Raw genomic sequence first — 16,216 nt, 5'->3', positions numbered from 1 at the left:
GGAGATATAAGGGGATCTGGATAGGTTACCTAGGTACTTATAGATTTATATCCATTCCCTCGTTACCCCAGACGGTATTAATTAATAGTAGTGCCCTTAATAGCTCATGTAAGCTATTTGGAAATGTTGCTTCGTATATTAATATTAGTGTATATAGCTTCGGATAATGTAATGGTAAATTGGGGTTGTCTTGTTGATAATGTGGATGATATATAATAGATGTTCAATTCTAGTCTATGTCCATAACAATTCGATCTTGCGTTGATGAGGATGCTGGGATTTAGCTACCTAGCCGCCATCGATTTTAATATCGGCGCTTTTATATTATTATAAATATCTTATAAGAAACTCGCCATATGGATTAGGTACTACCCCTATAGAGTGTAGGTGATGCTTAAAACAGAGTACCAGCTCAGCCTAGGCTCCTAGATAGACTATGAGTTGAATGAAGCCGGAATCCTATTGCTCGAGCCAAGCTAGCTTGCCCTGGTAAACTCACTATCCGGTAGAACTACTTCTGTGCCATAGGCTATGAGAATACGTACGATATTGTCACGAGACCAAAAGGTCAGTAAGGAAGACGATGATGTTCTGGGGAACCAGAACATCAATAGGCTGCAAGGCCTGGATATATACACATGTAAGGTGATGCCTGACTCAGGTACTGAGTCATGTAGGTGACTGGCGAAGCCAGGTAACTACGTGACTCCTGACCGTGACAAATATTACCTTTTCACATGTTTAAAAGTTTGTGTATGTACATAGAGTATAGCGACTAAAAAAATCAATCCAGATAATAATATTCAGCTCGGAACTCTTTCTAAGGTCAAGGCAAATGGAGCTTTGTATATTAAGTTCTCTTTGATTTCTCTCATTTGGATAGTGAGGTGAGATGACTGGTGCCCATGACTATTGATGTCTCAATTTAGAGAAAATTTCTTGTGTATTGTAACATCTTAACTACCTACGTACCTACTCGGTATTTATCATTGAAAAGCTAGGTGAGTCGTAGCCAACTCGGCTTTTCCTTTTAAGAGTCATGAAGAAAGGATACTTTAAGCCTTAGCATGACTTCTCAAAGATCTTGAATTTTCTTTTGCCATAGGAACGAACACTTCATATTACCGAAGGGAGCTTCATGTGGGGAGGACTAATCTTGACCCTTTGTATCATCAATCGAAACTGACCGCAAGCCCCAGAAAAATAATTCCTGTCCCCAAAGTTGCAACAGTTATTATATATTCTGGGGGGATTCATAAGACGGAGAAACTAGCGTATATATCAATAACGCTAAAAAGAGCGGAGGACACGGGGCTACGCTAAATTTCTATGCGATGAAAATGGCGAGCGAACGAAGCTAGGCGGGATGCGACAAAGAAAACGTGATAATTTACCAATATCCTCGTGAGATAACCATTCCAAAGGTAGTACATGGGCAATAGGATAAATACTTTCGAGGCATTTGGACCGGAAACTTATACGGAAGCGTCTAAATCGACCGGAGTACCAATTTGCTTCCCTATGAGAGTCGTCTACCTAAAACCATTAGTGTAATTACCTAATGGCGTGGCTAGCCTGACGAAATTACGTAAAACACATCACAGTCCAGTATCACAAGGATTCTCTTTCTTGAGTTCGTTTTTCTCATTCGGTGTCTAGACGACGAATTCGTAGAACACAGGACTAGAGCCGGTGAGCATATCCCCAACCCTATGACCGCCCCTGCCTTCCCTCGAATTGCGCAGTATGACAAGAGCAAATATGATCAAGTTTCCCTAACCCACACGCCGGATCTAGTTGCAATATGAGACGGAGTTGTCCTGGTATTTGTTTTGGTTACCCGGAAAAAATGCAGAAGGATGAAGAAACAATTAATAGCCGTAAGACTTGAGGGCCTCAGCCGTCTTGCTGTCGACCGTGGCGTTCTTCTTGGCCTCAGACTGTTGTCGTAGCGCCAGCTTCTTGCGCTCGTAGTACGCGGCACCCTTTGCCTTTCTGCGCTCCTCAAGTCTATCATCGATAAGTCAGTATGATTTGCGCTAAGAAATAGTGGTGTATGTTCCCGCAAAGTCGCATAAGGAACATGGCATGGCGGGACGAATCCAATATTCAACGTACCTCTCAACAACACCCTGGTACTTCCAGCCGACCTCGTGGCTCAGACGGCCAACAGTGCAGAACTTTCGGCCGGGTTGCAATCGGAGAACACGTAGAGCCTGGGGGACAACCATCTTCTTCTGCTTGTCGTACGGGGGAGGAACACCCTCGAAGACCTTGAGTCGCTCCAATGCGGCGGCGCCTCGGGCGGTCTTGTGGGGAATCATGCCGCGGACGGCCTTGTAGAAGATCCTTGAAGGGGCACGGAAGTGGAAGGGACCTAGGGGATGTTAGATATCTTGTATTCTTCGAGACTCGAGTCGCGATCTATCCAGAATCGCCGTGGGGGGGAGAGTTCGAACATACCACCTCGGGTAGGGTTGTATCGGGTCATCTTGCGAAGGTAGGCATGGTACTTGACTGTTTCTTATGTTAGCTGCTGTATTCTACTTTGCGTCTGCCGACCAAAAAATTCCCAAGCTCTTGTCTGATTTTGTTGCGGTCCTGACAAATTCCTAAAATATCGACACGATTGGGGAGTGGCGGTTACGTACGCTTCGAGCGGAAGAATTCGCCCGAGATGTTCAGGGCCTCGGAGCGGACAACGACGATCTTCTGACCGTTGAGGAGCTGCTTCGCGACGATACTGGCAAGTCGACCGAGAAGGTGACCCTTGCCATCAATGACGACCTATAAAGGAATATCATATTAGTCTCGGTGTGTAATTGAATTTTGATTTGTGTAATATTCCAATTGACAACGCAGGCTGGCCACCAACTGATTCAACTCAACATGCCCCATCGCTCGCCAGGAAGGAATAATGCTGAATGAATAAAGTCGGCTACTCACAACAGGCTCGAAGGACGACATCTTTCCGGATCGTCACCACGGTAGTTCGCGAGGTGAAGAGAAGGAATGTGGAAAGAAGAGAAAGAAGGAGGAATTAAATAGCTCAAGAGCGCAATGGGGAAATGCGTCTGAGACCTATTGGATTATTCCTCGCTGTTGTTGGTTAGTAGTCGCGGTTGTTGTTGAGGGTCGCAAATATGAAAAGGTTCATCACAGGATGATGAAAATTATCGGGCACACAATCGCAGAGTGTGCACCGTGGGAGAAGACCGCTAATCCAAGTTTGGAATGGTGGGGCTCTAGCGGGAAGCGAGAGGGTTTATCGCCTAATGTACGGAATACCTAGGGCTCGCATGACCTAACAATTATTCTAATTTACCTCGTTTCTGTGTGTATGTACCTACCTATGTATGTAGATGCCTTACGTACGCATTTTACGTAATATTAGGTACCTAGGTACCTATTTTTGGAGTGTGATAAGGTTCTCTCACGATGGCTTCACTGTTCGTCGCAACCTTGTAACATATACAACCTTATAACATACATTATTGATTATAGGTATGTAGCCACATAAATGCATACCTATTTACTTTGATATACCTATCTTAGGTAAGTTAGGTTCCTTATGTAGACATCTCGCCATTTCCTTATTCATTTTGGACTTGATTTATTTTTCTCTCTCCTTCTATGCAACCATTCCTTAGGTACAATATTAATATTAATATTGTCAACCCGTCTTGTGATAATGCATCGATATCTATCTAGCCTGTGAACCCGTGATTTACTAAGCAGATATGTCTTGGGTAGAACTAGTGAGATGCTATCGTAATGAAGTAGCTTCGACAGCAATCTAAGGTAGAGGCGAATCTTGGAAAATATGGTAGTTCTGGAACCCGCAAATAGGAAGAGATGCATGCGCATAGATCACCTATCCTTAGGTCTACTGGAAAGAGGTAGACACTCATCGATGTCTTTTAAGACATCCTGAACATACTTCACGAGCTCCCTCCTCATCGCTCTGACGTCCAGGTCACCTCCCGTATCTACCTCGTCTAATTTTAGCAGCACATGCTGCATGATCGTTTCGCTTAGCCTCCGATGTTCATCCTTTAACTTCTTCTCATCTCTTGGCGGGTTATCCAAAAACTGCTGACAACCTGGTAGGAGTTGTGCGTCGAAATGGGATCTGATCGCGTCTAGCTTGTCTTTAGGCCCTGAAGGCACTGCAGGAGACGATACCCTGGATGGGTGAATAGACGGATCTGGGGACGGCTTCCTGCTCTCTCGTTCTCGCTGCCCGGGTACTTCGAGATTGGCAGTACTTTCGCGGGGATCGATGCGATCTTTCTTCTTCTTCCGACCCCCCTTGTTTTTCTTAGCCTTCTTCGGCTTCTGTTGACCCTCTGTGACGATGACTTCTTCGCTGCTGGTCCCGTCATCCTCGTCGCTCAGTTTACCCTCAGGTACTACAACTAGCAATTCGCTATTGTTCTTCACGCCGTAGTCGCGAATGGGAACATCCTGCTCTGTGAGTTGACGGCCTTTGTAGAGCATCTTCATACGATGAGTCCGACGGTCACTGAGATCCATAACCAATCCCACGCGAACCCGCACATCTCTCACGAGTAATTTACCATCGCCGATTGAATATGCAGGGAAATGTACGGGATATGTAACACCCTTATTTTTGATTAAGAGAACGTCATCGTCGAGATTAGCAGGAGGCGGGGCTCGTCGACTTTGAGGCTCATAGGCCCGAGAAGAAGATGGTAGGGTATTTTCAAGATCTTCGGATGTTATATAGCTAAAGTCATCTTCGGTGACATGAGGCACGCCCTGAGTGTCGGTCTGTGAAGCGTATGGCGATATGTTGTCGCGACTACGGCCCCAAAATCGAGACATCATCATGAAAGGTACGGCGAGCACAGCGGAAGTGTAGGCTAATGTTGAATATGAAACTCCCTGGGAAGCAAGATACTCGCTGGATCCAACGACAGCTTCGGAGAGGTGGTCAACTGTTGCCTGAACGTAATTCTGTAATGTAGGTGGTAATAATGTTGTAAGATTCTTGATGGCACTAGCCGATGCCAAGATTGCCTGACTCGAAGCCACCTTGAAGAGCTAGGTTGTCCCGGAGGACACCCAGCAATGGTTGTTTATTTTAACTTGCGGAGAAGTAGGTAGCTGCAGAGTTGCAGATCTAATCGTTGGTACCGAGACTTGCGGCAGACAATCTTTTGGGCATTCGTTTGACTGGATGCAAGCAATATCGGGACGGAGCGGTGCATACGTATGGTTCTAGGACTTATGCATAAGTTTCGATTGTCTTATAGGTTGTCGCCTCCTACCTGAGCAAACCGGATTGCTGTTGCGACTCTACAGGCTAGGGATAGGTAGGCCTTGGGCCTTGGGCCTTGGGCTTTGGACTTTGGACTTTAGGGATGTATAGTATCTGTATATGAACTTTGTATACCTTGACTATCGATGATGCGTTGTCGCTGTTGGACGGAGAAGTTCGGTCAAAGAGGAACCCACGATAGGTCGCTAGGGATGGTCATGCGATTCGAAGAGCAACTTGGTTATGGATCTTCCATAAAAGAATCGTCTAGGAGGGTCTCCCTGTTATTGGATAGTCGGACACGCGTATGCACGATAAAGGTCTAAAGGTCGAGGATTCTTTGCCAATATGTACTGAAGAAATGGCCTATATCGGTACTGAATAATATGTACAGAATATGTACAGAATATGTACAGTACGATAAATGCAATGAAATATGTAAGGAGAAGATTTAGTTATTGGGTAACTACCTAGCTTATCTAGGCCCGGACCTTTTTTTCTCTCTCTCTTATTTTAATCAACCATCAATTGGTGAGGAGCCAGGTGTCGGGGCTTTAGTGGTTGAAACAAAGGCAAGGCTGGCTGTGGATTCATCTTAAGAGAAAACTTGGGTTAGGCGGGGTTAACAAGGTAGTTTTTTATGTAAGCTAACATGAGCTGGGCAGTTGGGTTACCCCACTTTCACGTTCTGGATGCTGTGCGTACAAGTACCTAACCTTAGTACCTTTTCAGGTACCTAAGGTACCCAGATACAGCCGAGTCCGGTACCAGCGCTCAACCGCCTTTTTTTCGTACATGGACATATTCGGTAATTGCGTCATTTTCTAGCTGTCAAGATCGGATATGTACCTTTCAGCAAAACTTATATGAATAGGTACGTTATCTATCGTGATTGTCAAATTCCGAAATCTGTTATCCGTTGGCTCTGTATTACCTCAAATACTTCATCTCACGTTTTGCATACAACCTTTGGGGCCTTCTGCCGTCATATCCAGGTAGAGTACGTATCGGGCTGTAGGTAATTCTCATCCCGGGTCCGCGGCACACATTCCACCGACGACATCCGCGACCCTGTGACGAAATCAGGTCATGACAAATACAATTTGCCATATCCATCACGTCTTAGTAAAAATACTAAATACTATAAAAAACACTGACACCCCACCAGTTCATAGATAACAACATCGATTTACTAGCGACTTTCATGTTTCTTATCCGCCGACTTTTCTCTGCATCTATATCGCCGCAAGCCATGGCCGAAGCTAAGACTAAAGCTCAGAGCATCATCGATGAGAACGCCGTCGGTAAGTGTTCACTACCTACAGATTAGCTCCATTAATATAAATCAGTCACTGCTTTATATTGGCCCCTTGCGCGATTTTACTCCCGCTGACAAGAAATGTCCTATAGCGGTGTTCTCTAAATCGTATTGCCCCTACTGTAGCGCCTCGAAGCGCCTCCTCGACAGTCTAGGTGCCAAGTACAAGCTGGTAGAGTTGGACGAGGTGCCTGATGGCTCTGCTATCCAAGATGCGCTTCAGGAGATTTCGGGCCAGCGCACCGTCCCTAACATCTGGATCGGAAAGAAGCATATCGGTGGCAACTCAGACTTACAGGCTAAATCTGGCGAATTGAAGAGTCTGCTTACCGAGGTCGGCGCTTTGTGACTAAATGACTCCCGATCTAAGTTATGAAGGACTATGAGATGACACCGCAAATCCCCAGGTATCCTCCGGTTAGGAACGAAGAAAGGATTCATCATGTTTGGTATTCAATAGTATGCGTCTGAACATGCCCTACCGACAGTGTGGATCAGGGGATAAGCAAGCAATGATAACGGACTTTCTTGTTAATCAAGCATCTTAGATTTTTATTCTTGTTAGCTAGACTACCGCGCTAGGATTTATTATAGATCGGTATTTATAAGACAGAGCTTCTATTTAAGAACGACGAGTTTACTTGAGTTTTGCATTAGTACAATGTAACCGCTTTACTGTACCTGTCCTAATATATATTCCAAACGTGGAAAACGCATAATAAACAGGTCACAGGAATCTCATATTGATATATACCTGTATCTCGCCAGTGAGCAGACCATGGAGACTTCCGCTGTGATTCGCTTCACCATCCACCGTCAACTAGATCATTTATCCTCTCAGCGGTTTACACTAACACCTTAGAATCAACCCCTAAGTGAAGAAAAAGACGGGCGGCCTATGAAATTACCGTACAAGAACCCATGTTCGCTCGTTTCCTTGTATTAACGTATATCGGTACAGCGTACAAGCCGACCTAGAAATTATTTCAAGTATCACCACTCTTGAATGCAAAGTTGGTAAGCACTTTTAAAAACATTGGTGTGAAGCTTCATAGCCATGGAAAATCGACGGCTTTGAGGCACTTTCGTGCTTCGCGGGCTGCGATTATTCCGGAGCAGCTTAAAGGGGGTCTAGGAAAGTCATTAGTGTGGATGTTAATTCATACATTTCCTTCTAGTCAAACTTCTCACTAACCAAGATCATAGGAACAAGTTCCGTGGCCTAAAGAATGGAATGACATTGCGTGGAACAAGTAAATCGAGCCCCTGAGCGCATACGAGAAGGGGCTTACGGAAATTCGAATGTAAAGGACTCCTAAAATGTGCGTCGGAGAAGGGTATATAAGAAACTTCGTCATCTATGAACCACTGAATGGTTCATAGGGCCTCCTTCCTCGGAAATTCTTGAAAGCCGAAAGGATCGATGTGCTTCAAGCTCGTACGAGGGCGTCTCAGAAGGGAGGGGTATGCTTTCAACAGTCGCTGTAGCAGTGCTGGGAGTCGGTGCGCCAGGATGAGAGTGGCTCACGTGCCGAAAGGGACAGTACCACATAGCCAGGATGATGGCGATCAGCACGATGGGGACGAGGATTACAGCAATGGTACTTGCCGTATCCAACATCCTGTCGATTAGCAACGCAGGATAATATGGGCATCGAGCGTTTCAACTGAGTCAACCACGCTAGAGGTTCGGCGGCTGAGAGTTCGAGAAGAGCCTTTCGGGGAATATCGAGGTGGTCTAGGCGGTCTAGGTAGTGTTTTGACATTAAGAAAAGGCACAATAGAGAAAGGAACAGATGTGTTCGAACGACATAATCGACTAGGCTTTTGAATTTTCCTGGTTTCAGCAACAGGTGGTTGCATTCACACTCGGTACAACGTGACCATTTAATTTATTTATGTATAAGTAGTATACAGCCATATCGGTTCCTGATATTCGACATCAAGTCTAAGCTTTGGTGTCATCTGGTGTTTTTCGCTCGTGTCTGAATCTGCCATGTCTATCATACAACCACCGGCGCCGGTAGACGACGGATTCCCTTCGTCATGATGAAACAGGGCCAAGCAGCTCGGATCGAGGAGGTGAATAAGATATCGTCGCATTCGGATCTTTAGCCTACCTTAGTATACCCGGCCAAGTAGTAGCATACTTGAATCACCCGGGGCCATCTTGCATTACCGAAATGTAGATGGGTAGTAAGAATGGGCAAATTAACACGACCTTGATACTATCGCTAGATGGTACAGTAGTAAGTGGAATGCTGGGTAATATACACCAATGCACAGATGCTCGATGCTCGACGCTCAAAATGTACAGTTCGCCAGTTATAGGTGACTTCGGCATATGCGTCATACCACCTGTGTGGCGACCGTGCCCACTGGTCTCTCCACAAACTCCATAATACCCTCAACAATGTTCTTCCTCGCCGGTTCAGATGCAACTTTGCTGCCGGCTAGATAGTTGAGCCACAATAATCGGGATACTCGTTCATCGGAGACACGTCCAATTGTTCCCATGCCGGCCTTGCCATCGTCGAAAGTGATCGTCAACTGTCCAGTAGTGTCGCGGACCAGGAGCATTTCCTGCCCCTTCGGCACCTTGCCTCGGTTGAATAAACCTCGGAAGTCCTTCATAGCTTCGCCAAAATTTTCATCGCCAAAATCGCGGCTATTACCTTGCGACCTCGCCGAAATCGCTCGCACAAATCCATCCCTTAAGTGATGGAAGTCAGTATCTCTCACCGGCACAACTCTGAATAGCGAACGTGGTCGTACGTCCTGCAGTATGTCGTTCCACAGCTTTTCTCCCCGCTCCGGATCTAACAGCACCTTGCGCAATTCGTCCTTTTCATTCGGCACTAGTGTCGTCGCGATGGGGTTGATCTCCTTGACTAGGCGCGACTGTAGCGCAGCGATGTCCTGCGTAGCGATGTAATATCCCACCATATATACTTGAATGCTTAAGAAGCTCACTGTCCTCACGCCCAGACCGACCAATGTGTACTCTACCCCGTTGACCATCTCCCGTCCTTCGGCGACACCAAGCGCAAGGTCAAGGGTTCGTGGAAATGTAGGGACGGTGCTATTCCCCGTAGGCACAAGTTCTTTGCCATCTTCGTCGTGGATAACCGTTTTGCGCTTCGAACCGGCTTCGGTGCTGAAAGGGTCGAGCTTATCCGGCAACCCGCTGTCGAACTTTGTCGGCTTCTGAAGCCTTAGGTAGAGAAGATACGAGGTGTAACAGATACCAACTAAACCCGAGACTGCGCCGCATAGGAGGAAAATTCGCCGCCGAGCGTAGTAGTCGTGGGATTCTGTGCGCATACGACTGACATTGAGGTTCTCAACCGCTCGGTGAGTTGGTCGCTGAGGTCGTAGGAATGTGCGGCATTGTTGCGGGTTAAAAGGTAGACGGCTAGAATATAGGCATTGGCGCGATATAAGAGGTTTGAGTACGAGACCGGTCTGTGAGGTGCATATCGGCTTCATCGTGGGCAACGGTATACAATACAATGGAGAGAGGTGTTGCTTTCCGCAAAACCAATTGAAGCTTCGAATTGAACCCGAGATTATTCCCATCCACTAGCAAAGGTACATGTAGATAGGTACCTACGTGGGTACCATTGATGAGTAAAACTACGTCATCATCGGGCTTAACTACATATACCCACCTAGGTACATATAGTTTACATAACAGGTTAGATACCTAGGTAGGTACGTATCCGTCATCCTCCCGAGTCTTTTGACCCCCTTTCCTAACCCCTTTTTATATCGCTCATTCTCATTATTGTTTCTAACGGTCTATTTACACCAACTTTTTGTCCTACTAATATTTCTATAAATCTATAATTCCAACTGGGACCATAGGATTCAGACCGACTCTTTGCTACCACCGGATGTATGTACTGTGATATCATATTGGATAACTTTCCGAATACCCCGAACTTCCTCCACATCGCTGCTACGATCTAGCGATCCGGTCTCTTCTAGCATATACTCCTGACTATTGCTACTACCGGTAGACTTACATCCCTGAACGGATGTCACACGCGTGCTCAGCATCTCGCTGTCCCCGCGGGTCGGGGCCCAATAATTCCGACCAGAATTATTCGTCGGTTGGCTCGGCTTGTAGCTAGATGAGGTGCGCTTTGATGTCGACATAAATACCGACGGAAATAGCCAGTTGAGCGGTCCCTTACACATAGGAAGACACGCACATATTATGGCAACATTCTCCTCAATAACTGTCCAGGTTGAAGAAGCAACGTCATAGGTAGGGTCGGAGCTCGTAGACGAGAAATCGATTGTCTGCATGCGTATGATGCTCGTTATAGTTACGCTATAATAAGCCAAGTCAGCCCACTCGCCTTTTTCATTATACCTACTCAGTGTCAGGGGGAAGAAACGATTCATAACTCACAAGATCCCTAAAGCGAACACAATCATCAGCGCCCATTTCTGCTTCGGCGGCAGATTAGACCGGAAAATAGGTTGCATGGGAAGCACAAGGATTATAATATCCGTAGCGATCGAGAAGCCCGCATTCGCATACCAGTTACTAGTGATACTGATGCATGTTCCCGGTACAGACTTGTCCCAAGCCCTACTTATTGGAGTACACTGCCATATAGACGAAGCAGCGGTAGCCAGCATATAGCTCGAGATTATACCCAGCAAGACATAACATGAGATCCTGAACCATCGTTGAAGGAAAATGCGGAGATATAATAGGAGGATAGACGCCTTGGTTAGGTTTAAGGTGAGCTTGTAGAATGCTTGGGCAACATAGTAGAGCTATTTTATGCGTTAGCTTATTATCTCGACAGGGTGAAATTCTATCACTCGTGCGTAGGTAGTTTACCTTTAGCGCCAACGTTTGATCTTGAGCTGGAATATTATATATATGCTGTCCAAACCCGTGTTTACACGCAGTTATTAAAAGTCCCGAGACGGTCTGCGCGAAAGCCTTGGAGGACATAAAGGTCAGCTAATGTAAACAATACTGTTTTAGACTCAAGTTTACCATACCCATGAGACTATGATTGTCCCATCATCCCATCCAATCCCGGAACCAGTTTTTAGTCGAGATAGTATCCGTATAGATAGAAACAGGGGGGTCAGCGCAAAAAATACAAAACAAGGAATTTCTATATCAACAACATTACTCTCCACATGCGAATTCATTTCGATCGTAAATGCAGTTGGAAAGGCACATCAATCCACGAATGTTTTTTTAGATTATTAGCTTCCGTGTAGACCAGGTAGGTAGTTATATGATACTTGTATTTGATATTTTCTCTTTTCTTAGGCAATTCGTCATCATATGAACAGCCGAAAAAGAAGATACTGTCGTAGTGCTAAGTATTAATATTACTACAACGTCCAATAATGAGAATATGAGGTTCCCAATTTGGTAATCGATATGAACGGGTGTGTCTCAAAAGTACGAGCCTATGGTCGTATCGTTACTTAATACTACTGTTTTATTGGTTGCGGACGCGTTGCTCTGGCATTACGATCAAGTTACTCAGCTGTACGAACCCTTCGGTATTCAGTCTGCCGAGCCTCACTCACTAAGATGACGAACTATAAGGTAGCTTACACTGATGCGTTTTCTTTATAATTGTAATGTCTACCGTTGGCTCTCTCGGAGGAAGTTTCTTTACAACCGGAGTACATACAAGGAGTCAACCACTTCGCGCCAAGAGAAGACAATAGGACAATGCGAATCTAAACGCGGGGGTTTGCTGCAATTAGACCCATTAGTAGATTAATTAACAAGTCTCTATTCGTATGCAATGCACTAACTATATTCCGACCTCCCTCACTCCCTTAGACGCTAGGTATATTAAATCAAAGAATTCGCAGTGATGCTGCTAAAACCATTCCGTCCTCATACTATGGTCGTATATATCATCGGACAATTTACATGACGAAGCAAATGCATACCCGATATCAAGTGGACGAAGAACTGAAGGGCGAAGAGCACCTTTCAATAAACAGAGTATGTCGCTCCTTTCTATGAGAGCATCTTGTCCATTGCAAATCCAAAAACTCCCATTCTGGAACAGGACTTGTATCTTGTCCAATAATACGAGGAGTTTAAGTGAAGCTTCGTATTTCCTTAAGCGATATTTGAATAAATCTTCGTTATGCCACTCCGCAATGAAAACTAACAGCTTTTCGTATATCTCCTTTCCTTAAGATCTATAATCCTCTGAAATATTTTCGAACCATTTCTCACGCAATATCTCACAGGGCGTGTTCGTGATTACCGCAGATGGCTTGATGATTTTTCCTTTATATCATTGATACGGTCCCTGAGATGTGAAACGTAATGGCTAACTTTAGGCATGGGCGATACTAGTGCTTGACAGATACTGATCTTAACACCTTCTACCTGTAGTTCTCGCCTAGACTTCGACAGCTTTAGCTTGGCCTTGACTTGTGGGGGTATCCATGTCATATTTAATCCCAGATATCGAAGATCAGGGACCCATGATGGAACCCCTTTGAGTTTTCCAAACGTTGTCTTCAGTAGTCTTAGGTCCCTGGTCTGTTCAAAGATATACGCTACAAAGTCGTGGTAAACCTCCTCGTACGGTTTGGTGTAGTCTGGGCTCAGCTGGCTTGGAAGGGCGCGGCCATTAGTCTTTTCAACGAAGGCGCAGACTTGATCATGTGGAAGCGTCGCTTCAGCCTCTCCATATGCCAAAATTATGTGGAGAAATCCGGCAGTGTCAAGGGGTATTCCAGCTTCCTCTACTGCCTCTGTTTCGTGAATCATCATCCATGCATCGGCAAGGCTTCTAAGTTGGTGCTCGTTAAACACTAACTCATCGTTGGAAACCATGGCCCATAAATCGAATAGATCAAGCATAGGTATATATTTAATACTTACCGATTATAATGGTAGGCCATTCAGCCGCTAGGGTCACCTCCTGTCTCAACCATATTCCTTTGAACCATGGTAGTCTTGTGAGCTTTTCAATAAGGCATAGGGATGCTGCCTCCAGCTTTCCTCGTCGAACTTTTCGTCAAAGAATTACCTACGTTTGTTAAGGTCAAACCCTCTAGGCTCGGGGGCCTTTATGCCGCGTAAACATTATCCCTAGAATCACGCAGACTAAGATATTCATGCCTTATCTAAAGTTGCACCCCCGATATTACTGGAACGATATTTTTCAGGCTTTGGAGATCCAAGGTTACATCGGAGGAATAACGCGATGAGGAAGCTGGTCTTTCCACTAAGCGATATCTCCGCTGCAACTCTAGCTGAGCCAAGACCAATATACGCCCGTACATTGTCGATATTGGATATAGTAAGTTAATTAGAGAATATCATTCGGAATTGTCAACTAACCCATTATATATATAACCTAGGGTATTGCATCAACAAACATCTGTACAATATCGAACCAATTTGCTTATTACGCATATGACATATAGGTAGGCCTATATAAATAGTCTCAATCTTGGTTGCTTCCATACGTAGCTCGTAGCTTTCAAGAATGGCGAGGGGCTTCAACATGGGAAACGGTGTAAAGTAATACGCATTTTCAAAAGAGGGCGGTGCTCTGCATACGTGGCAGTGCATTATACCGATTGTAAGCACACATTCTAGTCATGTATATAGAATTTTGCAGAAGACATGGGTAGACGAAGTTCGGTATTATGTCGACATCCGGATCCCGGCAATTCTGATTTCATAGTGAGGGGTTAAAATCATACTGTTTGCTATCGAGGTACAGCAAAATGAACCAGAAACTAGGACTAAACAAAGTAAACGCTAAAACGCTATCAAGTTTAGCCAGTCAATTCTTGTCAAACCTTCGGTGTTAATAGCCGCATCATTTACAAAGCAGGCTAATAAAGACTGAAGGTCAAGGGCGCTAAATCAGTAGCCGCTTTATCTAAAAGCATATAGGACCCAATGCACTGGTACTTTAGGATAGATAGACTATAAACTCCACTAACAACATGAGGATCATCACGGTTGTAGCAGTAATCCTTTCTGGATCTACTGAACTCGTTCGGTGCGCGTTTGCTCAAGATGCAGGTTCAATAGGAGATGTGCCATCTGAGGGAGACTTCAATGGCTCGAATTTTACATATCCGTTTCCTCTGAAGACATATAAGTTTACATCGCAACATCAAGAGCTTGAAATGGCATTCATGGATCTTTCACCAACAGTTGAGCCGAACGGAAAGGTCGCTATTTGCCTTCACGGAAAGAATTTCTGTGGACCTACTTGGGAGGCGACAGCTAGACAACTTTCGGCAGCAGGTTATAGGGTTATCTTGCCGGATCAGGTCGGCTTTTGCAAATCCTCCAAGCCAAAGTCGTATCAATATACGCTACAACAGCTCTCATATAACACGAGAAACTTGCTACATGCGTTAGGCGTTGGGAATGTGACTGTGATCGGCCACTCTCTGGGAGGCATGACATCCGTGCGCTTCGGCTTGATGTTCCCTGAAATTGTTGAGGAGCTTGTCCTGGTGAACCCCCTTGGACTAGAGGATTGGAAGGCCCTCGGTGTGCCGTACAAAAGCATCGACGACCTATACGTCTCCGAGTCCGAAAGCAACTACACGTCTATCCGAGCATATGAGCAATCAACATACTATGTAGGGAAGTGGGACGACTCATACGATGTATGGGTGAACATGCTAGTCAATATCTACCAGGGAAGCGAAGCGTCTACATTTGCTTTCGATCAAGCACTTGTTACTGATATGGCCTTGAGTGCGCCAGTGGTATATGAGTTCGGCTTGCTGAAGCCGCGGACTCTTTTGCTGATAGGCGACAAAGATAATACAGCACTGGGCAAGCAATGGAGCCCACCGGAGGTGCAGGCTAAATTAGGCCACTACGATATGTTGGGGAAACAGGCTGCTGCCGCGATACCAAATGCAGACTTGATAGAATTCGCCGATTTAGGACATGCGCCTCAAATCCAAGAACCAGATAGCTTTCATGAGGCGTTGCTTGGGTGGTTAGAGGGATGATGACTTGAAACGCCCACCAAACGTATATATAACTTTACATATGAACACTGGGCTTCAAATGACAGCCAGATATATAAATTCTGCCCTGTAGCTTACCTGTAAATGAGAAACCACTGTTACTCTATAGAACTGATCGCTCTGCTACATTTTAGACGAGTACATCCCACTTAGCATGCTACCAGACCCTGGGAGGATAGAATAAAACCCGCCAGAAGGGCAGAACCTAGTGACTTATATTATGTATGTATTATTCATAACTAGGTAATATTAATAGTATTAACAATCTCTTAATTAGTATATCTCGCATAGTATGTTTCTTCAGTTTAGTTGGGGCGGGTTAATCATAGTAAAATAGGGGTAAAAGGGGCTTGTTCTAGGTTACTAATACTCATACATGCATAAACTGGTTAAGCGCTTATTGGCTCAATTCCATTATAGGGTAAGACTCGTCTTGGATCACATGTCTCCCTTGCCTTAACCTCCCCTCATAACACAAAGAATAGCTAAGCACCTACGTATGTTCTGAGTCATCTTATGTAATCTGTTGGACGTTTATATAAGAAGCTTATCTCATATAACCATAATTCTCTTTTGCTAACTCA

The 16,216-nt window shown here is 45.1% G+C and overlaps 7 protein-coding genes across 7 annotated transcripts; 2 read left to right on the top strand and 5 right to left on the bottom strand.

The window, feature by feature from the left end:
- Positions 1-1,463: 1,463 nt before the first annotated feature.
- F5Y00DRAFT_242073 (60S ribosomal protein L16) lies at positions 1,464-3,299 on the bottom strand. The gene is made up of 5 exons (XM_048008456.1): positions 2,947-3,299; positions 2,652-2,787; positions 2,464-2,517; positions 2,119-2,377; positions 1,464-2,010 (listed from the first exon to the last, which is right to left on the bottom strand). The coding sequence occupies exons 1-5, from the start codon at positions 2,965-2,967 to the stop codon at positions 1,872-1,874; spliced, it is 609 nt and encodes a 202-aa protein (XP_047863175.1). The 5' UTR covers positions 2,968-3,299; the 3' UTR covers positions 1,464-1,871.
- A 396-nt stretch (positions 3,300-3,695) lies between these two features.
- F5Y00DRAFT_123895 (BAG domain-containing protein) lies at positions 3,696-5,117 on the bottom strand. Its single transcript, XM_048004093.1, has one exon. It carries the CDS (start codon positions 4,852-4,854, stop codon positions 3,871-3,873), a length of 984 nt encoding a protein of 327 aa, XP_047863174.1. The 5' UTR covers positions 4,855-5,117; the 3' UTR covers positions 3,696-3,870.
- Positions 5,118-6,449: 1,332 nt separating this feature from the next.
- On the top strand, positions 6,450-7,249 carry F5Y00DRAFT_242069 (putative glutaredoxin). The gene is made up of 2 exons (XM_048008455.1): positions 6,450-6,588; positions 6,695-7,249. Exons 1-2 carry the CDS (start codon positions 6,489-6,491, stop codon positions 6,949-6,951), a joined length of 357 nt encoding a protein of 118 aa, XP_047863173.1. The 5' UTR covers positions 6,450-6,488; the 3' UTR covers positions 6,952-7,249.
- Positions 7,250-8,487: 1,238 nt separating this feature from the next.
- F5Y00DRAFT_242065 (chalcone isomerase) lies at positions 8,488-10,223 on the bottom strand. The gene has a single exon (XM_048008454.1). It carries the CDS (start codon positions 10,179-10,181, stop codon positions 8,952-8,954), a length of 1,230 nt encoding a protein of 409 aa, XP_047863172.1. The 5' UTR covers positions 10,182-10,223; the 3' UTR covers positions 8,488-8,951.
- Positions 10,224-10,472: 249 nt separating this feature from the next.
- On the bottom strand, positions 10,473-11,786 carry F5Y00DRAFT_254157 (uncharacterized protein; the record flags this gene model as incomplete). The annotated part of the gene is made up of 4 exons (XM_048010136.1): positions 10,473-10,941; positions 11,023-11,396; positions 11,464-11,568; positions 11,631-11,786. The coding sequence occupies 4 exons, from the start codon at positions 11,784-11,786 to the stop codon at positions 10,473-10,475; spliced, it is 1,104 nt and encodes a 367-aa protein (XP_047863171.1).
- Positions 11,787-12,873: 1,087 nt separating this feature from the next.
- Positions 12,874-13,455, bottom strand: F5Y00DRAFT_263820 (uncharacterized protein; the record flags this gene model as incomplete). Its single annotated transcript, XM_048011562.1, has 1 exon — positions 12,874-13,455. The coding sequence occupies one exon, from the start codon at positions 13,453-13,455 to the stop codon at positions 12,874-12,876; it is 582 nt and encodes a 193-aa protein (XP_047863170.1).
- A 1,127-nt stretch (positions 13,456-14,582) lies between these two features.
- On the top strand, positions 14,583-15,614 carry F5Y00DRAFT_271348 (alpha/beta-hydrolase; the record flags this gene model as incomplete). The annotated part of the gene is made up of 1 exon (XM_048012780.1): positions 14,583-15,614. One exon carries the CDS (start codon positions 14,583-14,585, stop codon positions 15,612-15,614), a length of 1,032 nt encoding a protein of 343 aa, XP_047863169.1.
- Between the last annotated feature and the right edge of the window lie 602 nt (positions 15,615-16,216).

Source organism: Daldinia vernicosa (assembly GCF_022497035.1).
Source record: "Daldinia vernicosa strain CBS 139.73 unplaced genomic scaffold F5Y00scaffold_36, whole genome shotgun sequence".
NCBI classification, from domain to species: domain Eukaryota; kingdom Fungi; phylum Ascomycota; class Sordariomycetes; order Xylariales; family Hypoxylaceae; genus Daldinia; species Daldinia vernicosa.
The sequence above is the reverse complement of the archived record's forward strand: the minus strand, read 5'-3'. Positions and strand labels throughout refer to the sequence as shown.